This window comes from Platichthys flesus, chromosome 21 (genome assembly GCF_949316205.1).
Source record: "Platichthys flesus chromosome 21, fPlaFle2.1, whole genome shotgun sequence".
Taxonomy (NCBI): Eukaryota; Metazoa; Chordata; class Actinopteri; order Pleuronectiformes; family Pleuronectidae; genus Platichthys; species Platichthys flesus.
Genome location: NC_084965.1, coordinates 15107188 through 15132885, shown reverse-complemented (window position 1 = coordinate 15132885; position 25698 = coordinate 15107188). Strand labels below are relative to the sequence as shown.

General features: G+C 41.6%; 1 protein-coding gene across 2 annotated transcripts in view; it reads right to left on the bottom strand.

Annotated features, from left to right (window-relative positions):
- The window catches only part of pard3aa (par-3 family cell polarity regulator alpha, a), a 338263-nt gene that overhangs the window by 100067 nt on the left and 212498 nt on the right, over positions 1 to 25698 (bottom strand). For both annotated transcript variants that reach the window (XM_062379666.1, XM_062379667.1), the window contains exons 16-19: positions 24142 to 24328; positions 13787 to 13935; positions 4261 to 4494; positions 434 to 668 (exon numbers count right to left, since the gene is read on the bottom strand). In XM_062379666.1, coding sequence (XP_062235650.1) covers positions 434 to 668; positions 4261 to 4494; positions 13787 to 13935; positions 24142 to 24328 — 805 coding nt within the window. The remainder of the gene's footprint in view (positions 1 to 433; positions 669 to 4260; positions 4495 to 13786; positions 13936 to 24141; positions 24329 to 25698) is intronic.

Below are 25698 nucleotides of genomic sequence, written 5' to 3'. Positions count from 1 at the left end.
GAGAATACCGATCCCAGGCAAAAATCCCAACCGGCAGTGGATTATATCGTTTCCAAAGGTCTTTGAGCACCCATATGGGCCCCAATACATTGTCTGATGCTTAACAAATGGCGGGTTTGGATAGCAGTGCTGCGTATGTGGGCTTATGAATAAAACATGTTGTTCCTATTAAAAATAATCTGGTTCAAAAGTGCCAGAGGCCCTTGAGGTCAATAACCCTCTCCTCCCCCCTGCATCTCTCTCTGTCTCACAGGGTTCAAGGAGAGGGGTCCCTGATTAGCACCCGCAACATCCTCAGAATGCATTCAAATTCTGTATGATCCTGTTGCGAATGCGTTGAGTGGAATTAAATAGAGAGATAGCGGTTTGGCGCTCGAGGCACGACAGGGGCGAATTGTTTAGCAATTTGAGGCAAGCGCCGTCTTGTCCTTACCTGAAGATCTCACCCAGGCCCTTCAGCATCCCTTTCTTCGCTTTAATTTTGTCCTTGTCTTTCTCCTCTTTATCCCTCTCTGGTTTCTTCTTCTCCTTCCCATCAACCGTGTCCCAAACTCTCCGTCTGTCCTCTTTGGATTGGCTGCCGTTCAACCCGGAAACCACAATGAGGTCACCGCTGGTGGACATCGACTCGCGACCGGATCGGGAACTTCCCTCTGTGTCCTCGTCCACTGGATTGGAGATATAAGAGGGTTGAGGGGGAGTTGAATAAATAAATTGGAGGAGAGAGAGAATAGCACCAACAAACAGAGGGAGAGAAAGTCAAAATAAAAAGTCAACGAAGTCAAATAGAAACTTTAACTTCCACTTGACTCCCCATAGATCACAGACGCCTCATTTGAAATCAGCACACAAAAACACAGCTCTTTTCTTTTTTTTTATTAGTTACAAAGAATCACTTCTTTCGTCTTGTAATATCACATAACCCATTCAATGAAGTGGTGTCTCCCACAAGGTATAGCAGCTTTGAACAAAACAAGCAGAATTCATCCGTCTCATTAGAGCGGAATATATTTACATTGCGCACCCTTTGAGAATAGTATTCAGTTGAACATATTTTCACTTAGCTGAGAGCCTCAAGTTATTTTAAGTGTGTACTTTTCACACAGCTCACAAGAGACTTATTATTCCCCCTTTTCTGCTGCTTTTCATACAAGAAAGATAACGGAAGCTGTGATGTATCGCATGAATCTGGTTCCCTAATTTACATGTCTTCAATTGCATCTCATTTCAACCCAGACATAAAATTTAGATTAAAATCCTTAGGAGATGTAAGGTTGATTTAACTCAAAGTTTCCATCACATCTAATCAGAACTGATGTGCAAAATGTAATTAATCTGTCAGTAATTATACATTTAAATAATCTTGAAAAAGGCTCATGGGGATCTTAATTGCAAATGTGGTGCGCTCCACAATCGGCATAGCTCCTGTCTGCGCTGTATCTCTGACTCCGACGCACGAGGTAGATGTCCTTCAGATTAAAACTTATTACAGACTTGCATGTCGCTGTCTAAGTTCTGCCTTTGATGGAGGAGAGAAACGCGCTTATCGTGAGGGAAGAAGAGGGAGGGGAGACCGTGATGGATTTCAAGCAAAAAGGATGAGGCAGACTCCGGGTAGGAGGAGCCGCCAGATTCACATTTCAAGGATGAACAGCGGGTTTTGTTTTCTCTTGTGATCTGTGGAGATATCAGCTATTTCTTTCAGCCGCCATCTCACAGGGAATTACTGAAATGGAATCTCAACATGAGGCAGTGTGCTGCAGGAATAGAGAGGAGAAACTTGCAGCTCACACGTTGCCCCTCCCTCCCTTCTCTCTCCACCTCCACAAATGTGTGAGCAGGTTCTGGATGAGGATCCGTGTTATCACTCAATCTGCTGCCTGCTTATCATCCACTTAAGAACAACGGCAGCGAATAGCAGCTGTGAGCTTTGTCTCGCTATGTAAATGAGGCTAATGTTGCTACTGCTGAGCGATGCCAATCTGCAGATAAGATGCTAAACATTGTAATCCAGACCCACCCAGAGGGCAGCAGCCAAATGTGCTTGTATATCTCTATGTACGTGTGTGTGTATACATTTGTTTGGAACTATATAACACGTGGGCTGAAAACGTCCTTATGAGTCAGAGAGGAGGACAAACAAAAGGGAATGCTCTATTTTTATACTTTGATGCTGTATTTGACATTTTCCATTTAATTTAATTCTTTCAGACACAACAACAGAAAAGCCGTTATCACTGGACATCAAATGTGAGGCCATCCGCAGCAATTTAATGGAACTGAGAAGAAAACAAATTGGCTTACAATTTCAAATGACAGTGGGAGCCTTTACGAAAGCAACATGAGACAAAGATAATTTGAAAAGACAGACGACTGCAGGAAATATTTAGTTACTTTCGTGAAACTTTCTTGCTATTATAATCATGGGCCTAAGCTGGCCTATCAGTGAAGGTGATGGGGGACAGGTGAAACAAACAAAAGAAGGGATTTCTTTTTGCCCTATGCGGCAGCGTTTCCTTTTCTGTTTCCCCCAACGATGCAACACAACACAGCACAAGGGGAAGCGCATTTGGCCCAGCAGGATATCTTAAGGGACACATTTTCTTTAGGTGATGGCATATTCTTATTTTATGTAAATAAAAGTCTGGGAGCAGAGGAAGGCAGAGGCTTATCTGTCAACTTTGACTATTAACCTCTGTGACGAGCACAGACTGGCTGCTTTTATCTAAATTGAAAAACAGAGTTATTTGAATATCATGAGGGAGAATGCAATATACCGCGGCAAGGGAAATCGGCTGCTTTCCCCATTTTTCTTTGCCGAGATAAGACTGTATTTAGTGGCACGCTGACAGAGCTTAAGAGAACAAAGCGTTTCAGGCAAATAATTCTTTCTTTCTCAAATGTCCCCCAGCTTTTTTAATGGAATCCTTTAATGGTGAATGGAAATTTATATCTGGTGATTACTCTTCTGGTGTTGCAGTGTTATTACCTGTCGCAAGACATAAGACGGCTGTCTCTCAATATCCAATGCATGTCTTTTTGTCATCAAACACCAAGTGGGAATGGATATACACACTCAAACAGAAGGTGGCATTTGTTTTCTTCTTCTTCTCTTGCTAAGAATATAGACAGGTAATTTTGGTTTCAGTACCAGGGAAGAAATGCACGAAAGCAAACGTGGCAAAGTTGTGAGGTATGCCTTGCCAAAACTAACTAGCACACACTGACAGAAGTTAATTTAATTTCCAATCATAGTTAATGTAACTACACATACACATAACGTGTGAAATAGATATTCTAGGGCACTATTGTGTGTGAGTGAGCAGAGGGAATTTTTCCTTGCATGCACTATGTTGAAAAACATGGCAATGCACTAAGATTATCTTGGCTCCAGGGAAAACATGTTGCCACATTCTCTCACTATTAAACTAAACATGAACTACAGTGCGTGAATATTAATGAGTGTGTGACGTGGATGCTCTTTGCAAATGTGCTTTGTGACACACACACACAACTCTCCAGCAAGTGGGGATCCCTAACCCAGTTTACTTTATGGGTGAATCCATTCTGAACAGACTCTGGTGAAGCATTATTGAGCCCCCCTATATTAAGAAAACTCTTAATATCTCTAATTGTATACTATTCTACAATATATAGAACAACGTTTTCAACTGAAAATGATTTCTGTCCAAGTGTTTTTGATCTGTATTATTTCAATCACCATGCATACTAAAATGCCTGGAAATGCATATCACATGACCACTCACATACACTGGACTTTAGGAAGGCATGTGCATGCTAAACTCAAATCTACAGATGAAAACATCTATAGGCGCAAATAATACCTTATCTCCTTAGCATGTAAAATACAGAATTAACTGCACAATAGCTGTTGTAAAGACAACAGGGGTGCAAAGGGGGTCAACAATGCTTGTAATTGATTTTCCAAGTTAGGTTGTACATTGAAAGGTGAGGCGATACCCGGCTTTCGTCCAGAAGTGGATCAAGTAAAGGAGCCTGACAAATAACTGGTGTTGAAAAGACCCAACCAGCTAGCGGACGTGAGAGTTTACGTCATCATTTAAAAACATCTCACTTTCTGCCCGTCTCAAACTCAGTTTTCAAACTGAAAAGGGGGGTATCCAGCCTTCTCAGTTTGAGCGGCTCTGAAACACCAGAATATGTTGGGAGTATGGAGTTGATGTGCTTTCAAATGAAAATGTAGCAGTGTGGATGTAACCTCAGTGTCTGGTCACTCACGTGTCTCCATGCTGTTCTCTTCTTCTGTGCTCGGGACACCAGGATTCTCATAGGATTTGTCAATTGCAGCTCGAAAGCTCTCGTTGCAGCCGCGGCTCCTGATGATCCGAGAGCGCGGCCTATTGACGTTGATTTCGCTCTTCAGCGACAACTCAGCAACGGCCGTCTGGAGACTTTCGAGGGAGCTGGACTTTTTCAGGCCCAGTGCGTGTCTGACCTCTTGTTCCACAGTGCCTATGGAAAGAGGACATTGTGTCACTGAGGCCGACAGACTAATGGTGTGTGACTCCAGCTCTCCCACAATGGCAGCCTAAACCCTATCATAACAGAGCTCATCGCATGTCAATGAATCATTTACGTTTTGCTGGTTTTGTATGGGATGATGTTATGCGCCGTACTTGGCAGGCAAAGAGAAAAGTGTGAGTCTGGCAATTAACATGAAAAACAAATGATGCCATTGCCTGGCCAATGAAGTGTGTGAAATGAGAACAGAGTATTACATCTTCACAGAGACATTTTCCTGTGAGACTTAGAATTTAGCCTTTGTTTCCAGAATTAAATCTTATGGCTGAAACATAATGCATATAAATGACACCTCAAATACAGTAATATACCAGAGTGATTATAGTGTTATACTAAAATATTCCCAAAATGTTTATATAGACTGTGAACCTGACAAAGCTCACATGGGTGGTCCTCGTTTTGATTTCTCTCTTTGAGAGAAGAGGGAGAAACAGGGAAGGCACGTAGACTAAACAAATCCAAGTGCATTCATTTCTAACACTATTCTTTTGTATTCACTGGCTCGTCTTAGCACAAACAACATCGTACAGCTGTAATGTTTGGCTGTCTTTCTAAAGCCTTTGTGTGAAGAGGATTTCAGATACCAAAACATGAAGAAAGTACCATTAAAAAATATTACATCCGGATCTGCTAAAATTTTTGTTTTAATAGGTCTAATGGGGGAAAACAACAAAAACAGTGTTGACACAGGTCACCTACAGAGCAAACTAGAGTGTAAAACCTTTCCACTGCATTGTCATCATATGTGTATTGCCCATAGAAACACTAACCAAACCTTAGTATGGGCATATGAAAATGATTTATGTATATTTTAAACCAGACTATTGGTACACCGACTGTTAAAGACAGAAACATTATGCATTTAGTGTAAACATTTAGAAAAGCAATTGACAGGTGAATTGTTTCCATGATACAAATGAAGAGGTGATATTACCTAAAACATTTGTAAATGACCTGGTTAGAGAAGCGTATAAATGTCATGTCATCGAGACAAAGAATATTTTTAAGGAGGGCCAGCATAATGCTGCTATACAAGCTGGTAGGCCAACTGTGTAGAAAGCAAGTGAATGTTCATCACTCAACCTTTTCAGCTCTGCAGCCAGGCCCTGAAAAGCTGTAATTATTTTCCCAATGCTTGCCAGGGGTTTGTTTAGGGTATGTCAGTGGAGCGCGACTCAGGTATTGGTATTTAATTTTGTCAGGGAGCGTCTGTCAGTTCCCCGGAGCTCTTACCTTACCTGCCAGTTGGTAAACAAACAGGCCGGTTGATTTTCTGTCCCCTTAATTCTACCTCGACTCAGCGTGCCGCGCTGCGCTGTCAGACATGACAAGATGGTTTTCAGAATAAGTGCAAGTGAAGCCTTGTTAGAATACAAACTTCTGCGCAGGAAAGTATCTGTAAAAATGGATAAACCCTTGATTCAATTACTTTAGCAGCCTCACTTACTCTCTGAGGACGCAGCACATGTCAATGAAGTCTGGACAGAGCAGCATTGTTTCTTTACGACTCCCCGTAGACCATATAGACCCTCCACATGTAATGAGTGTGTGCTGCTGTTTCCTCTGTGGCTTCATGTGGTGTAAATTAATGTCTCCGACAGCTCTTCCTGTTGGTTTTCAATAGCAAATGTTGCTCTGAGGCCTTGTCTCTACCTCCACTGAATAGAACACACACATGCAAACATTGATTGTACATGTTTGTATGACTTTGCCCCATGCAGGGACTCCTCAATAGGCACTAGAACACAAACCCATGACATCCGCACACACTAACATCAACAAGATCCTCGACATGTTTAAAGTGACCTAAATGAGGCATGACCCACTGCTGCTAGGTGATCACAGTGGATCTTCGGATGGAGAGCCGCATGGCCAAACACAGATTAGGCAAAGAAAATAAACCTCCATCACTGAAAGAAAACAATTTGCTGCCACAGTAGAGAGTTTGTTTCGGTGCATGAGACATTGAGACAGGAAGAGAGGCCATGAATACCCAAAGGTTACAAAAGCAGGGTATGATGAGTGAAGAGCTAAAGAAAGAAAGAAAGAAAGAAAGAAAGAAAGAAAGAAAGAAAGAAGAGCGTGTACTGCCAGCACTGCGCAGAGAAGTACACATACTGTTGCTGTTATCCTAATTTTACTGATGGCTGCTTGTCTCTGTTGTTGGCTGAACGCCTTTGCTGTTTTAACTTGATCCCTTAACCAAGCAAACCTTCAGCAGCATGCTCATGAATAGCCAGCTAATTCAAACATTCATCAGGTAAAGCAGCTCTGACTAATTTCCCAATTCAGTCCTCTCCTTTTAAAGAAACATAGAATCCACACTACATTTAGGACCCTTCAAGTCAAAAAGGCATCTGTCTTTTAATACTTTTGCTACTTATACCCCCTTATTGTTACAATTACAGATACCATTGGTGTCAACACTCCTCTGAAATTTTACACCGTCAAATTGAAACGTTTGGAAAACACTGTTGACCCGGTTTTACTATCAAATCTCTTAGGCAGCATTTTGTTCTTGATTCTGCATTTTACAAAGTTTACATGCGTAGGAGACAATCTATTATTTTGATCAATCTGTGTTCACTGGCATACAAAGGCTCAGAGTATGTGAGTGGTCATGTGATATACGGTATTAGGTGTGTTAATATGTGCCGGGATCAAAACTGATCCAGAGTCAACATGATTGTGTGGACAGAGATAATTTGAAAACGTAGTAGTATGGATGTAGCCTAAGGGTGTTCCTCTGTCATATATAGATCTGGTGTCAAAGAAGTCAGATGGGCTGAAAGGTCAGCTGTTAGAGAGTGGTGTTGGGTTCCAGGGCTTGTTAACGTATTGTTATTTATTTAACACACCATTTTCTCTTCCTTTTTGTCAATGTTAATACAACTGTCCAATCCCATGAGAGCCTGGACGCAATCCTGAAAGTACCATTCAAAATGAATGAACACCAATCCAATAACATTGCAGGCCATTTAGTAGAAAGAGCATGTGTGTGCCTTCAGGCTGCATTAACTGTAAAATTAAACTTAACTGTATACTACAAATGTCTGAGGGGGTCAAAAGTTCTCTGTTTCTAGGACGAGAAGATTTATTTTACTGCTTAGCTCCACAGAGGAGTTGGGACCGTTTCTGATTACTATGACAAATTTAATGCCAGGGAAATATATTAAAAAAAAAACTTACGAGAGCAAGAGAATGCAAGTAAAAAATAATGTAATTCATTTGTTCAGAGGGAGTAATCTCATCATGTGAAGGACAAGAGAGGACAGTCTAAAGACAAAATATATAACAACAATACATGGGCACAGAGGAGAATGCTGTAATTTTTCATACTTTGTGGATAAGACTCGATCAACCCAGTACAAATGCCATGTAAAATGTGTTTTTTTTTAAAGCTTATGCATTAATCCTGCCAACAGCAGACGAGCAGAAGCCAGGGTACATGTTTGACACAATGGGATTGCAAGTTAGAGGCGCACAGGATGCAACAGTTCAAGGGAACACAAATGACATCTGCTGTACTCGGAAACAGGGAATTATTCTCCCGCTTGGTATTCCTCACCATGATCCCCCTTTGCCATTGTTTCTAGTCGTGGTGGTGAATGACTGAGAGAAGCCGAGAGACAAAGAGAATGGCAGAGCGAAGCAAAGAGAGAGAGTTTGCCCGCAGACCCCGGCTGCCTCAAACCTGCCTTTGTTTTCATCAGAGGCAGCCCTGGCTCTCCTGGGAGAGTTTGACGGACAGCTCTCTGTATGCCAGTCTATTATGCGATTCCTATCACACAACAGAAGCCTCGGTGCTGTGCTCCTCATCTCCCTCTTATTCAGAGGGATGAAAATACACATTCCCCCACTGCATACAGACATGCGCTTGTCTCTCCCCATATGTCTGGAGGAGAAATGAAAATCATCATAATGAAATACAAAAAAAGAGAGACAATTAAACCAAATATGGGGGAAGTGCAGGTGGAACTTTGCCATGGCCAAAGACAGATATAGCCAACGCGCTGGGTTCTTTAGCCAGATTAAGGGCAAGGACAGTTAATTGCAAAAGATCCATTGCCATTAAATGTTGGAGAGGAGGTATGGCAAACTCGATGAATAAATCAGCAGCAGTTATTACAGCGACAGGAGCCCATAGTATAATTAGAGCAGCTAAAACTATGCTCCCCAGCCATTATTCACCACAGGGCCTTGCATGTAAAGATCTGTGTACAGACAGGGGCTCCATTACACATAATTTATTCAGAGAGTCCGGCCTTTAAGCAGGGTGGTAAAAGGGTAATTATGTTAAAAATAGCCTCCAAGGTGGTCGAAGGAAGGCCACGTCCAGGTATCCTACTGGAAGTGAGGCGTCACTGGGTCGACCGGCTCTTATGTCTCTGCCAGCTGTGGATCATGAACCTGACAGAGGACGTCCTCCGTGCCCTGAACATGAGTAACAAAGGAATCATCCTCACCCGGACTTGTGGCTAATATCTTAATTATGGATGCTGGACACTGTCCAATGGTTGGGTGCTGTCAACCCAATACTTTTACTCTGACACTTGCTTATCACTCTCCAAGTAAGTCTAGTGGCTTAATTAGCCAAGCAATGATTATGCGGAGGTGGTAACTTTCATGCCAAGAATGGCAATAGACTGGATGAGCAGCTAGATTTGAAAGTAGGGTGAGCTTGAAGTGTCTCTCGTTAAACACTATTGGCCTATCAAGCTGTTTTCAGCTGTTCTCATGACATTTCCTGAATGGGCTGTTTGTGAGAACGCAAATGGCACAGTCAGTTGCTCCAGCTATTTTCTGGATCAGCCCGCTAGTGAAAATTTTTGAGTGAGCCTATGTGAGTATAGAGCAGGGAAATGTCTGGACAATTGGTCAATTGTTAGATAAAACCCCACAAACACCTACTAATTTCTGGCTTTTGTCTGCAACTGGAATGGATAGTTGACATTCACTCTTGGTCAATGACTCTGGAGTAGACACAGGTTTTCGGTAGTGATGGACATGTGACACCCACAGGTGAATTGGATATTTTGGCAAGACAGTGAGGTGGGAGAGCACATCAGCCTTTCGTGCACTTGTGACGTTGAACATACTGGAAATGGGAAAAGGGTCCATCACAGCTTTAACTGCATTTAAAAATCCTGCATATACCAAATTTCTGTGTACAAGAGGGTTAGGGTTAGTGAGTTAGAAAGTAAGAGGGCGTGTTGTAAGACGTGAAATGAAACTGGAAAATACAGATATCTCAAGATGAGCTGCCAAACAGTTGAAGACGCCATTGAAGATGTCAACTCGGAAAGACAAACAAATTTGACAGGTTTTGACAATAAGTTCCAAAATTCTCAGTTCTGGTGGAGTTCAGCCTTCATAAGTCTCTTAATATTTGTCTTTATCTATTACCCTCCTCCTATAGAATGTTTAGGATTTCTTAAGATATAGAAAAAGTAGTTGTTGGTTTGCATGTAGGTAATGGCATATCTAATATGGGCACAGATATGATTTTACTTAACCCTGAAGACAACAGTTGATAAGTATGCTAGTTTCAAAATTAGTGCTCTGTGGGAAATCACTCAAACATGTCCCCTCATGAGTCATGACCCAACTATCAGCTCATTCTGTGTTAAGTTAATGGATTGGATGTCCTCTAATGTTCTGAAAACTAAGCTCAAACCTGCCTGACTATGATGGATCAATTGCAGTGAGCTGAAGAGGCCAACTGGCAATGGATGTCTCTCTATTCCAATTGCCACTCCACTGCCTGGTTTCCTCCAGCCCTGCACAACTCCTACAGTAATGGCTGTTTTCTTCATCACCTGCACTGCAGAACAAGCACAATGGCACAGGCTCCCACATTAGTTGCCAAGTCTCTTTTCAACGCCATGCGACTCCCTCTCAGCAATATGAAAACCGTCTTTTGATCAAGCCGCAATTATCTGGAAACAACTCTCTCCTCCATATGCATCTACAGGTGCCAAGATCACACAGCCAATAATGGCTGGTTATGTGCAGGTTATGAAGACAGAGTGGGACGGTTTTATCTCTATTATTGACCTAGCTGAACAATCATAATGGTCCATTGTAATGATGGGGGGAATGTATTGAGCTTGTCCCTACATGGTTGCTTACCTCCGCTGGATCTCCTGCTGATGTTAATCTCATCTGCTACTGTTAAAGAGCATAAACAAGCGAGAGTGGTTAGAGCCTTCTGCGCCAAGTCATTGAGCACATGCAAAGCACAGACAGAATCAGAAAGTGCAGGCCAATACAGAACATTTTGAGAATAGGAATAAAAGTGGAGCCGATATTAAATCCCATGCACAGGCCTGTCAATCATGAGGGCTTACAAGGCAAAGTGGCTGGAATGTCCTAACCTATTACTGTCAGCCACAGCACCTCGCGTCTCTTTCTTCCCTCACTCAGTTTAGTTCCCTTGTCAAAATGGGATTGAACTGCGGGATGTCTGACTAGTTTAGCATATTTCGACAACGATGGGCTTCAGTCACGAAATCCATCTGCTGATGCAATTTGGGAGCACCTGGAACTGGATTAGAAGGAGGGACAAAGATACCTAGTGACAGGATAAAATGAGTCTGTCGGCGATGGCACTGTTAACATCTTAGTGAGGTTGGCTTTGAAAGGAAGGGACAGCTTTATTAGTGTGTTAATGAAAAGCAGGGGAGAATGCTTACACCTCCTACTTCACTGAACTTCTAAAGACAAACTTCTCAATGACCAACAGTGAGGCAAAAATGAGGCTTAAGGGTAAACGTTGGTAAAATGTTCTTTGGCTCATTTCATTTCTTCTGCTCTATTACACATTATCTATAGGCCATTTTTCATTGTGTGGCTTTGATGTAATAATTTCATTAAAATAACACTACAGCAGTGTGCGCCTATGAAATTAATTAAATGTATATGGCATTAGAAACAATCTATAATTTGCAGATTTCACTTTGAACAGACTGCAGAGCCTGTGTCACACTCTGCTTTCTCAGTATGCCTCAGTCCATGTCTCTGACTGTTCATTTTTGTCCTTGTCCATTGACTTACCAATCACCTTCAACCCACAGATGTCCCCAGACATTTTCTCTGCTCTACTTATTGTGTAGTTGTAATCACCTGAGTGATTTTCCTTTTTCCTGCTGCTTGTGTTGGATTCCTGTGGCCTGTACGTGTCTGCCTGTGATCGTTTATATTTGCCATCCATTGAAAACCAAGTTTTCACCATGTCCCCCTTGTTCATTTTATATAACAAAAGTGAGAGTGAAAGAGAAAGAGATACATATCTATATTTTATATATCTATATTTTAAACTAAAATATTATAGGATTCAATTGTATTTCCAACTTGACTGCAGAGTTAGCCTAACTGGAATATAGCAATGCCAAACATTTGCCTCCAAAATATAACACTGCTTCCTGTGGCAAATAAAGTCTGTGGTGTGGCAAGTTCAACTTTCATGAACTTTAACCCAAACAAAGCAGATTCCGACAGCGAGGGTTTGTGATGTCAAAAACCCTAAGAGGCAAACCTGTGAACTAGCGGGTTTCGGCTCAGGTACTGGAAAATGCTCCTCAACCTCAAGTAGCGCTGTGAGGGTCGGAATACCGGGGGAACCTTATCAGCATATTAATAGTTCCCAATCACAAAATAAAAGAAGAAAGGTGTAGTTACATTTAAGTCATTTTAAGGCAATTAGGGGCAATGTTTAAGACAAACCTTTTTAGAATTTCAATTTGAAGAACAAAGAAGAGGTTTAGGGGGTCAAAGTGGAGTCCCTGTGTTTTTGTTTCTGGTTTGGATCCTCCTTGCCTGTGTTGCGCCAGCAACCCAAACAGTTTGTGGTGAATGTAGTGACTGAAACATTTTTCTCCTCTGGGAACTCATGTCAGTTACTCAGAGTTATTACGTGAGGAACAAGTGAGTTATTTCCTTGCACCATCTCAACACTGTGATATTCTCACTGATGGATTATGATTTTTTTTATTGGCAGGGAATTCTGTCGGCAGGATATTTCACAATTCAATTGAGCCTCAACAGAAGTGAAAGGGAATGTGATTTTGAATTGCGTCTAACAACACACACACTAATCTGGAGATCTGAGATGTAATAGAGTAATAATAGAGATGTGTAAAACATCAATAACACTGGTTATCCCAGGAGCGAGTTATTGCCTCATAAGCAAATAAACGAGTCTCCTTTGTAAAATCATACGCTGTTTTCTCGAACTAATCAAATTCAAAAATAAATGCTGAGGCCACTTTGGCTCAACTAAGAAGCTTTTTTGATTAAACTTGATGATAAAATGTGCATTTGCAGTAATGAAAACTATCATGAGTGATCTCTGCTTCCTGCCCATTCTACTCACTTCCTGTCCTCAGTAATACCCAATTATATTTCAACGCTAAGAACATAATGGAAAGTCTTTTTTTTGGTCAACTAATTTCTCAGTGAAATCTATCCCATGACCAGTTATCATCTTTCTCCAAAGAGCACTTTCAGGGAGAAGTTAGTTTTGTCTGGTTTCATTTAGAAGTAGAGAAGTTCAACGGAAGCGAACAGAGGCTATAGCTAATGCAGGAAAGGTGGAACCCAAAGAGTGCGGTGGTCCGGACCTACACGAGTCTGACGGAGAGTCAAAGGTTTCTACAGGTCTCTGGGCGCCTTGTGGAAGAGAGGTAGTTGTTATCTGTTGTGATTAGCCAGTGATCCGAGAGAAGGAGGCGGCTGCTTCAGCCACAGTGGGAGAGGCTCAGACAGCATTTTCTTCCCAAGATACAGGCTGTGTTTTTGAATGTGTGTGTGTGTGAGTGTGTGTGTGAGTGTGTGCGTGTGTGTGTGTATGTCTCGCCAGCCTTACCATCACCAAGCAGTCACTAAAAAAGGCCGCTGTTATTTTTTCTTGTGTTTTCAACCATGCTCTGCTGGACAAAAGGCCATGGGATGTGGAAGCCAAACGAGGACAGGTGGACAGGTGATGGCTGGACTTGTGACACCAAAGGTAACAAAGCCCTATATATTGTGTTCACTCGTTCACAGTGTGGGACTGTTTGTATTGATGGTGTTTATTGTTGTAAAAATGTCCTATGTTTGTCTTTTGGTCTTAAAACCCTAACCCAAACTGATGAGAAGCAAAATAAGAATGTTTGCTTCAATTTTGAACAGACTCTTGACTCATGTGTTATATCTGGTTAACATAGCGTAACGTAGCATTTACCTAGATCCATGCTCTTCGACTTGCGGGTCTTGATGATCTCCAGCTGATTTGCATTTTCATACTGTTTGATGCGTTTTTCGGACATACTCTGCCGGCCAAAGCCCTCCCTCTGGAACGAAGCGTCAGCGTCTGCGTCCAGACTGAGCGAGCTGCCATCCGCGGTGAAGAAAAGAGAGAGAGAGAGACGGACAAAACAAAATTATAATCATATTTCCAGGAGTCAAGAAAAAGCTACCTTTTATTCCACGGATTATGCATACAAAGAATATTTTATAATAAAGTAGGGGGTATCTATTTATATCAAAACACACACACACCCACACACACATTCAATGTTCTTTTTGTATTTTAGAATATTCAAGGACACCTCCATCTCTTGCTGGAGAGAGGAGGCCTGGCGGAGATGTGTGATATTCCAGTGAGGTGAGGGATCTCCGGGGTCATGGCCACTCAATAACCCCCCTCCTCCAATACGTCTGGAGCGATGGCAGGGCCCGGCCCACCAAAGCACACTCTCTATGAGATCCTCTATCTCTGTCTGGATCTTAATTGAAAATCCGAGGGGAGCGCGCATAAAGGAGATTCAGAGGTATGTGTGTGTGGGGGGGGGGGGGGGACACGGGTATCTGAATGCAGAGGAGTGCATTTACAATTAAGGTGAAAACATCTTGCCATTCGAGGGGAGACAGAGGAGAGGAGAGGCGGTGCGATGCAGAGTCTAATAAATGTTAAACGCATGAGAGGACATTGTCGCTTTTGTTCTGTTGACGATCATACATTATAATCATTAAAAGGATCGTTGTGTTGTGATCCTGAAATCCTACTTCTTACAACAGCAACTTCATCAAGTAATCTGATATTCCATGATACTGTTTACAGCTTGACAATGTGAATATGCAGATTAATGTGAAGAAGACGGGAGGGGATTTTTTTTTTTTTGTTGGCACTTGTTTGCATGCAAACAATTCTTATCTTGGACGTCAACCCCATTTAGTGAAAGAGCCGCTTGATGTGTCACCAAGGAGCTGGCGTCAACGTGTCACTTTGCTGTCGACCACACCTGACAATCCCAACTAGGATCAGACTGCCTCAAAGGACCAACTCCAGCTGACACAGGATGAGAAGGAGGTGGAGCAGGAAGAGGGGAATGACAGCACAGATGTATTATTCATTTATTCATCATCCCTCACTTTTCTCCTCTCATCATTCCAAGCCCACAAAAAAACGCCTGCCCTCTCTCTCCTTTTTTCTGTTTCCGCAAATGTCATCTGTCGGAGCGTGACTGAGACGATGCAGACGAGAAAGGACGTCTTTTCAGCCTGAATTTAGATTTCCCTCGCTCTCGCCAATATTATGTTCCTGGGGAAACTGAACACACATGGAACATAGCAAAAGTGAGAGGCCAGCAGGTGGGATCATGCCTAACCCTGTCACGCAGATACAGTTAGTTGGCGAAGGTGTGAGAGCAATTAAGGTTGGGATGAATCAGGAACCAGCCTGTCTGAGCAGCAGTGGTGAGAAGTCTGTGGGCAGTAAGAGTGACATTTAGAGGGACGGCCCAGCAGAGGTGCAAATTCACTTGGTAGGACATCAGATTTGCTGGTTTACGTTTAGCAGCCATTTTGACATTTCCTCTGTTTTACTTTGGTTCACACAGAGAAACATCCAAATACCCAGGTTGGGATCCAAGGTAACCTGGGGGGGTCTGAACTAAGGTCGGAGTAAGCATGAATAACCATGTAGCCAGGAATATAATATGCATGAGTAACTATGTGTATTTGAAGAGGTGGCAGTGACCCTCAACACCACTGCTTCCTACCCTGTTTAACATGTCCCTTTAGATCTAAGCCAATTCTACCTTTCATAGTATAGAATTACTACTTACTAAATTTAAAGCTATTTAATACAAATGTGGACACATGATGCACTTTGTGATTGTGCTACTTACTCTATGAAAGCATTGAAAGGCTGGTACACAGACTCACAGCTTGTACAGTCCATTCATATAAATTTAGCACTCAGTTGGAGACCCTGTATAATCATTCTCAACTGGCAATTCATTTTCCAATAGAAATACTTGTTTTAATGACCCTGCTTTGAAACTCTCTGCTCTGATCCACATGTTCCTTTAATTCAAACAAACAGAAAGAAAAGCCATCTTAAAGAAGTGTGGATATATGATGTTGTCCCCCTTACTGGACTTAGATGACCACTTAATTGTTCACTTTGGTCATATACTTAATGAAAAATGTATTGGACGGATGGAAAGACAAAGTATCTTGACCATGTGACTGCCCAGACAAGTTAGATAAAATGCAGAGTGGCACAATTTCTTCCTCAGACCATCCATCTTTGTCCAAGCCTCTGGGGTATTTTTAATAGTGGGCCCAATCCATTTGGATAATACATTCTCTCATCTCTGCTTCTTTAAACAGTGTCTAAAAGCAATTTTCACCATTCCGAGCAGATGCGTTCCTCCGCGTTCCAATTCCTCCCATCATCTAAAATTAACTAGCCTGAGGATTGCTCACAGGCAAAACCCACAGCTTTAACTTGCATTTTACATCAACTTGTTCCTGTCTCCCTCACAGGAAGCTAAATGTGTCAAACTGCACATCGGCCTTGTTGCTAAGTGGTGTGTGCTAAAAGTCGTCTGCGCTCACAATTTACCCTGGTGACTTGTGTGTTTTTAAAATTCCTTTTTCTTCTTTTTGCTTGCTCTCCATGCTTCTTACCCTCATTTAAAAGTGACCCCGAAAAGAGGTAAGTTTCAAAGTATCCTACATCCTAGAAAAGTGCAGCACAGTTTGATCGACTAGCGGGGAGGGGTTCTGTGCATCCATGTCAACGCTTCAGAGAGGGGCCAAGAGGTGCAGAGTAACGCTCGGTAAGGTGCTTCTGAATTGGTCTTTCTGAGGTTTGGAAAGGGGCAATTCAGCTGACCGCATGAATGCATAGCTGGGCCAAGGAGCTTGAGGGTGCCTTCAATCATTGCCTAAAGCCCTGCATGAGAAGTTGGTGCAGAGCTCTGAATTGCTGGCAGGTGCACCGGTGCACACAAAGCAGCTGAACTATTTCATATGTTTTGGAGGGAAAAGAAGCGAATGGAGAGTTTTCTTTAACCCCCTTCAAAATGTTCGTAAACATGAAATTCAAGTCAGATTTTTATCTTACTTGCTTAATTGCATTAAAGATTAAAGACTGTAAATTAAATTGTTCCATCAGTGCCACACAGACGAGCAGCTGCACCTGCGATTTGCTCTAATTCCCTTTTTAACTGTGATGAGGTTGCAGAGAGAGAGAGGGAGAGAGCGAGATCAATTAAGACTGACTCCTGTGTCGACCTCTCATTCATTGCCTGCCCGGTCTACGGATGCTCTTGAGTTTCGCTGACGTCTTCTCCAGACTCCTGGAAACAACTGAGAGCAACCAGGCAGTGTGATACTCTGTGTGGCAAGAGTGTGTGTGGAGGTTACTATGGCATCATTCATGCTGAGCTTCACCTGCACCCTGTCACGGCGAGGCGATGTAGGGCAGACCCACACACACGTAGTACACAACCTGAGAAGGTGCAGATAAACACGCTCAAGGTGAGCATAGAAACGAGCACATGTATGACACGCTTGTAGCAAGGAAGCTCCACTGAGACATAGTAAATATTCATAAAGCAGGCGATTAGCATTTAAGGACTGCCTGCAATTTCCGCACGTGTCTGTGTGTACTACATTGTGTTAAAGTCACAGCAAACTTAAATGGACATTTGAGATTTGTCAAATGATGTGTGTGTGCATGCACTACAGTGCTGTTTGCATTCATATGTACTTATGCTGAAAGCTTGATGGGAAAAACACATGTGTAATAGAGCACTTGTGATTCTTAGTTACATTACTGATGATAGAGACTATTAGGGAGTGAACTGAAGTAGGCAATCTGCCTGCAGTGTTGGTTTGCAAGTTTGTTTGTTCGTGTCTATGCGGACTTTTTCCACTTTATATGTTAATTTGCGAAATTGTTTACCAGCCAATATGTATCTAAACACTCATGAGACCAAGTCTGTCTGTGCAGCATGAACAATGTGTGTGTGCTTGTACTTCAATCTTATATTCAGTTTTACAGAATGGGATTGAGGACATTTGCTACTGGTCCTGGGGTTATTTGAGATGGTTAAAGGGCTAAGGGGCACCCACATAAAGATGGAAGTATAGCGTGTGTGTGTGTTTTTCTTCTGGAGTCCTGTTCCATCTCTGCTGGTTGACAGACAGTGTCATAGCTGCACGGGAAAGGATTTTTCCACCTGTGACATCTCACAAAGACAGAGAACGACACAGTCTAGTTCTCTCTCTCTCTCTCTTTCTCACTGTCTCCCTCACTGTCTGTTTCACTTCTCTCTCACCTCAATGACAATTGGCACCTATCCTCTGTCAGCCTCGCTCAGATTGACAGTGCCCCCGGTGGTGCAAGTGGGGTAGTAACTTTTCTTTTTTAAGGAGGTTGCGTTTTCTTCTCCAAGCTCATTTTTTGTTCTCAGTCCATCACAACTACTAAAGTCAGAAATAGACATTAGTTATGGTGTTACAACATTTAACTCACTAGATGTCAGACTGTTGTGCAGTGTTGTGTTTTTAGCATTTGTGTATGGGGTATTGTGAGTTTATAAATTGCAGGGTTAATTTGCATTGTTATTTTCTAAAAATCATTACCATTCTGGGCTTGCCCCGCAATTTAATTCTCGGTAGATTTAAAAACCTATAAAAAACCCAAAGGGCTTCCAATAAGGGGTCGAGCAATCACACCAATCAAACAATTAATATATTATTGAGCAAGTCGCGGTGAATTAATTGTAATTTAAGTAGCATTTATACAATTTTAACTATACTGGTCTCCTTTCCTCCTGCACTTAGTAAAACATTCAGGTGGTCTGCGGGGCAGCTATGATAACAGTGGTTGGTATGGTAATAGGAGCCTGTGTGCCACGGGCGATCTGTGAGTAGTTAGTTCCCGACTCTAAGTGATGTTGTGTATCATTTCCTAAACCTCAGCCTGATGAGCAAGCTGCGGACACCCCCTGGCTTATTTTCTGCACATCAGCACCAACTGACTCACTTCACAGTCTCACCCCCCATCCTAGTACAAGTGAGAAAACGGTGCGTTCATGACTTAGACAGACACAGACTGCGACGAGAAGGTGTGCTAACAGCAGAAACAAGCCCTTGCAGGTTTTACCTTGTATGATCAATGATAGAGCCCAAGCCTTCTATCCTGTACAGTGATTAACTGGGGAAAACTGTAAACTTCTCTCTGTATATAGCACTGTGTATTATTAAATAAGCAAACAGGATCAGGCTAGTAGTGCTTCCATGTATTATGTATTTATTATAATATATAGGACAGTGTACATAACGATAACTTGATTGATACATTCATAAAATGACACTTTTGTACTGTAATGTTATATTCTAACATATATATATATATATTATTGTTACCATGGCCACATAACCCAATATGCTTATATATATATACATATATACAGTATATATGTATATATATATATTTCTAATGATTTGTGTGCCTTAATTTGTTTCTTTGGGTGTAATTTTGTGTCTTTAAACATTTATACTTTTATTTGTTATTTGCATGATTTTGAGGATCAACCTACCAGGGATTGCTGATGAAACTGTTGGATTTATGTACACATGAATTAATGTGGACTGTCCCTTTTTAAATTAATAAATATAAAAGTGAGTGGTTTATCATAACACTTCTAAACTAGTAATGTGCATACAGACCATAAGCAGTTCATGGAGATAAAAACGCAACATTAAGGAGATATTGTTATTGATAATAGAGACTCTGCCAGAGCCTCAGCTTCAAAGTCAAGTTGTTCTCCTTCGAACTTTGTACGTGAGGGCTTTAACTCTTACAAACTTTTCCTGAGCTCAGGTACACCTGTTTTGATGCTACATTGGGACGAAAGCCGGCCTTCAAATTCTTTTTGAAGTATTTATTTGTGTTCTGAAGGACAAAGTTGAAGGCATCTCAATGAGGATTAAAACATCTACTAAGCAACAATGTTAAAGGGAAATATTCATTCGGGCAAGAATGATGGAACTGAGCAGTCAAAATGGAAGGTAAACACTATCAAGTGGTTTGGTCTTTAGAAGCCTGAGAACACAGAAAGCCGATGGGAGCATCTCTGCAGAACAGAATATCTTTAAATAATAGTTTTGAGGATTAGAATCTTTGATTTCTGACGTCCCTATTTTAACTGTTTATATAAGACAAAGAGTTCATTATTTGCATACGAGGTGTAAGTAGAGCTTGAAATGGGCTTGGACCCAGGTTAGTGAGAACAAACATACCCTGCAACTGCACTTCATCAGCATCTGGCATGAAAACCCTCTGAATCTCTGATGAACCTGCTTGTGTTACAGTGTAGGAGCTCTGCACTAAATTGTGTTTCTGACACTGCACATTGCATTACTGAGGTTAAAAAAAAGCCCTTTCATCTGCTTATTCATCCAAATCATTCTGCAAAGCCACTATATCTGCCAGTGTGTCTTATCTTTTTCACTGTAAATCATTTAGACACGGCCCTTCCTGTTTGGCTTGAGATTCAGACTTATGAGGGAGGAGGTAAGACACGGCAGGGGGAATTAATGTGACGGGTCAGGACCCAATTCTGCAATGAACTAAGTGCAGATATGCATAGTAATAATTTACAGACTTTATTTATCCAGTGGAACCTGACATAAAACACATGCTGGTTTACATCTCTACACTGGTCCACATTCACACAGCCTTTGACCCTACACACTGAAACGCTGCCTTAAACCAGTAGAGTATTTTACAGCTGCCTGACAAAGAGCCAGAACAGTGCAATCAATTCAAAGGTATCTCAAAAGTATCTCCAAAAAGGTTGGAGGCAGAAATGGCCATTTATCAAAAAAACACTTTCAATAATTTTCACAAAACCAACACCTTAGTGATAAAAAGTCTATAAGATTAATAATAATAATAAAACAGTCTATAATACAGCAACAGATAAATACAAGCTTTGGTATCGTAACATTACCATTTTAACAGAGATATAAAGGTATTTGTTTACATAATCTACAGCCCATTTTTATAGTCAGTTGAGACCTGTAGAGCTGATATGGTGCAACTGTGGTTCATAACAAAGGAATAGCTTGTAGTGCCTACAAGAGATGGCAGAACAGTCACATGCCTTATCACAATAAAACTAAAAGGCAAAGGTATACAGATCCCACACCCATTAGATATTGTCTAGGGATGACAAGGAAAAAAGTAGGTCAAGTTATGTGTCTTGTGAGAAACGGGATTCATGCATTCAACAACCATTCTTCCTGGGAGCCTACACATTAACACAGCCACACACGGGCTGTGTTATTCGCTAGAAACGTGCTGAGAAAAAGAGGAGAATCTCATTAGCTGTTTAACCAACATGAACTCCAGAGAATGTCTACACAACTGGGTGCAGTGTTTGTCTAGAGTTTGCCTTTCACATATGGAGAACGCAGCAGGAGATCCTCCACTCAGATCATCCAACACAGATATCTCCAGAGCGTTCAGGTGGGGAATGGAGCTACATGTAGGAGGCAGGACGTAACGTATACACTCTGCTGCGGCGGTCACATGTTTTTGTTCAAAGCGCATTAACACCACCGTCACCAAAAGTTCTTAAATCTCGTCATTCCGTTTTGGCATCCTCATTGGCATCCAAGTATTTGGCACCTCATTTTCATCCTGAGATATTTGCATTGTTTTTAGTTTTTAGTTTTGCGTCTGATGTGTGTTGGAAACATCATCAACACACGCTTGCTCCTGCTGTATTCCCACACAGACCTACTTGGATACTCAGTTTGTTAAAGATAATTGGAGTTGCAGATCTGAAAGCAGCTTTCTCAAGGAAGCATATTCAGAGATGTTTATTTCTAACTTTGTATGACATGAATGAGATGGAATCGGATGAGAGAAAAAGCAAAGGAGGATGACTATATTACCCTCATACCCTTAATTGATTATGTTTACAGAAGTAGTTCTTTACCTTTATCGTAACCAATACCAGATGCTGGAATGACCTTTTATTACCCCTACATCTATAGAGAGATGTAAGGCAAATTAAATACATTTTTAACAGCGAACTGGGCCGCTATTCAAAGCGTGAACAAAGTCACATACATCGCTGGTGCCAAGGAAAATAAATAAATAAGGGAAATAAAAGTGAAGAGAAAGGGTCAAAAAAGGACAAGAAGAGAGAGAGCCTGAATAAGAATTATTTTACAAGCCAGCCGGCCATTTTTTGTTTGTGTTTTGTGTATGCACTGTAGGTGTATAGCTGTGGACTTGGTGAGGCGCCTCCCAGGAGGGAGTCTGTATAATAGTGGAGGCCAAAGGTGAGACTTTCATAGCTCTGCACAATACATATTCAACATGTACAGGGCCCTGGCTGCACTTTTGCAAGAGCTTAATTAAAAAGTAACAGTTCCAATACATTGGAGTCTGGCTGACCCACATCCCCTGCTGGCTTGGTATGCTTGTTAATGCTAGTGTGTGTCTGTGTGTGTGTGTGTGTGTGTGTGTGTGTGTGTGTGAGTGAATGTGGATACACACCATTTGATGAGTTTAAACAACTGTTAGAATTGGAGATTTTTTTGATATTATGTGTGTGTTTTCGTGTTTGTGACTTTGAGTCCATGGAATATTTACATAACCCAAGGCAGAGGTATGCAGCACACTACAGCTTTCTGTGGCGCAAGGTATGCATGCATATGTGTATCTGTGTGTGTGAGGAGGCCTGAATGTGGTTCAGCAATATGCTGCAAACCTAATCCACTATGACAAACCTCTGACATCACATGAATAATGAGCAAATCTACTCATTCAAAATATATAAGGGGGAGGGAGAGAGAGAGAGAGAGAGAGAGAGAGAGAGAGCGAGAGAGAGAAAAAAAGAGTGTCTCCAGGGAAAAATAAATACAAATTCTAGAAATTAATAAATAAAGAATCCAAGCATCTCGTGGCACCCGTCATTCCACCTTGAAAACACAACACAACCAAAACTTCAGGTCGTGGTTGTGTTGCTGCGTGTCTCACCCAGCCAATCACAAAAGAGGACGGCAACCTTCATATAAAAAAAATATGACTCACTCTGAATAGAATAAAAAAAGGAGAGCTAGAAACCAGTAGGTGAAAAGCAGTCATTCAGATGAGAAAAAGAGGACATGATTGGATGGCTTGCCCTGTGATTTCCTGTACCTGAACACTGCAATTATACAGGAAATGCCACATGTAATTTGAGAGTGGGTGATTGTACCTGAGAGTGTGGCCAGCTATAACTTCCTGTCTTAAAGGCAGCCTTTCACTGACAGGAATACAGAGTTTTTGAAAAAAGCAAATTATTAAACATAAGCAGAAAATGGCTATGTGCTGATTGCACAGTGCTAAACAATGTTAAACCCTCCTCCTGCAGACTGTCGGGGTTCCTCTACTTAAACAGGTCCCTAAATATACTTTAGTTTCCCTACAGGGTTGATGGGTGCTGGCTCCACATTTTATTATGAGGTGCAGATATAGACTGAGTGGGGCACTGAAATCCCATAGTAGTTGGGGTTGGGGAGTTGAAATTCGAGTCCCAGAGAGTTTTTTACTCATAGTCTGACTACTACTGCTAAGTCATCCATTATTTAACACACACACACAAATGTATGTACATCTATCTTAGTGAGTACACTCATTGGAATAATGCATACCCTAGACACTTACCCTAACCTCAACCATCAAAACTAAATGCCTAACCTAAACCTCCTTCTAACATCACTCTGTAGGTTGTAACTCAAATGGTCCTCACAAAGGTATCTGTACAAGTATGCACACACACACACATAACACACACACACGCACGCACACACACAAACACACACACATACACACACACACACAAGCACACACACACTACACACACACACACACAGTATTACACAACTGCATGTATAAACCAAGATAGATGTGTACCCACATCTTGTGATTCAAAATATAGCCCTAAAGCAAAATTTCTTAACTTTCTCAAAAACCTAGTGTGTGATGTAAAAATAATATTTCCTGGTCTGTAGTCAGGTAGTCTGGTTTGTACTTTCATACTAAGAAAGGCTGTCACTCGTAAATCTGGGAGATAAGTTGGAATAGCTGAAAATGTATTATATTTAATGTTTCTCACTTCTCGAGAATATTGAATCAAGAGATGTGATTTTCTGGATTATAGCGAGAAACACAGTGACAGTCCTGAAAGTCAAACTTCATAGACAAACGTGTAATAAATAATTCAGCTCGCTCACCATTCATTCTGACTGGGCAGCTCGTGGATCCAGGACACCGGGTTTTCTCCAACAAAGCCCATATCATCGTGGGAGCTGGAGGATGATTGGTCGGAGAGGTGGGCCGGCAGTAGGGGCGGCCTATCGTCTTCGATCATCACTATGTCGTCCTGTGGCATGTTCACAGTGGGAGAGAGCTGGTAGTTACCTGAGAGAGAGAGAGAGAGAGAGAGAGAGAGAGAGAGAGAGTGAGAGGAAGAGAGAGAGGAAGAGAGCGATTCAAGATAAACTACAGATGATTAATTAAATTTCTTTATCAGACAACATGGCATCAATGGTCAAGATTTTCTTAAGCCACTGAGAAAAAAAGCAGAATGAGAAAAATGATGTCCACATGCTGAAGCAAATTCCTCCACAGAAATGACTTTATCTTACTTTATTAATTAGCAAGATAATACTGTAAACAGAGATAAATGTGCTGTGGAGTTATCCTATCTGGACAAGCCTGAAGGACAGAGAAAGTTTTCAAACAGGAAAAGATGCTTATCAGGTGCATTTTTGTAACGCTGCATGCATACAAATGTATTGCATGACAAGACCAAACGATAGTTGGTACATTACATTCATTAAACACACAAAGGTTGTCAAGGCTGATGCAAATTAGGACAAATTGACCATGAAGACTCACTAGAACATGACCTAATGTTTCCTGTCTGGAGTGCAGTCTCTTAACGCTGCAGCCAAAAGTTGGAAGAGTTAGAAGTTGGTAATCTATTCTCCTTCTCTCCTCTCCAAGGACAAATATGAGCAGGAGAAGAGCTGGCCTGATCTGTATTCTGTCTCGGCCGACCCTCCCCACTGAGGGCTTCTTTGAATCGCTCCTTCGCTGCTCCTCAGGAGTCAAAGTCAATGGGGAATGAGTTGAGGGCGGCGGGCGCTCGGCAGCACCAAGGGCAGGAGAAGGGTTGTTCAACGGCATGAGAAGTGGCATTACAATACAGAGGTGGAGGATTCACTCTGCAAATGAGTGATGAGCACATGTGTGGATATACAGGCATGACAAAAAAAAGGGGGGGAATCAAAGTCAACATGAGTAATGAGGTCTCAGCCCCATCACACACCTGCTTACGATTAGACAAAGGTTTTCAGTACCGCTGAACTTCCTATGGTATTTGCTTTTGTTTGCATTATAGCGAGAGTCATTTTGCAAATTTAATAGCTCAGGAACAATTGTCTGTAATCACTAACAGCAGACAACATTATTTACCCTGGCAGGATCCCAACTCTGAGAGTCATTTAATTTCACGGAGGCCCCGACAAATGATAAATGCTTTTTGTGGAAGTAAATCAGAGCAGCAATCAACACAGCAATGAGGTATAAAGTTTAGTTATTTGCAGATGAAAAATAATTTAAAGGGAAAACACTCGACTCGAGGCGAGGACGCACGGGGGTGGGCATATAAAGATAGTCTCCAACGACAAAACAACAAAAATCAAATAGTAAATTAGCATTTTCTTGGTTGTTTGTCATAATAGTCAGGAGTCTTATCAGTGGCATAGAGCAAAAGAGATTTATTA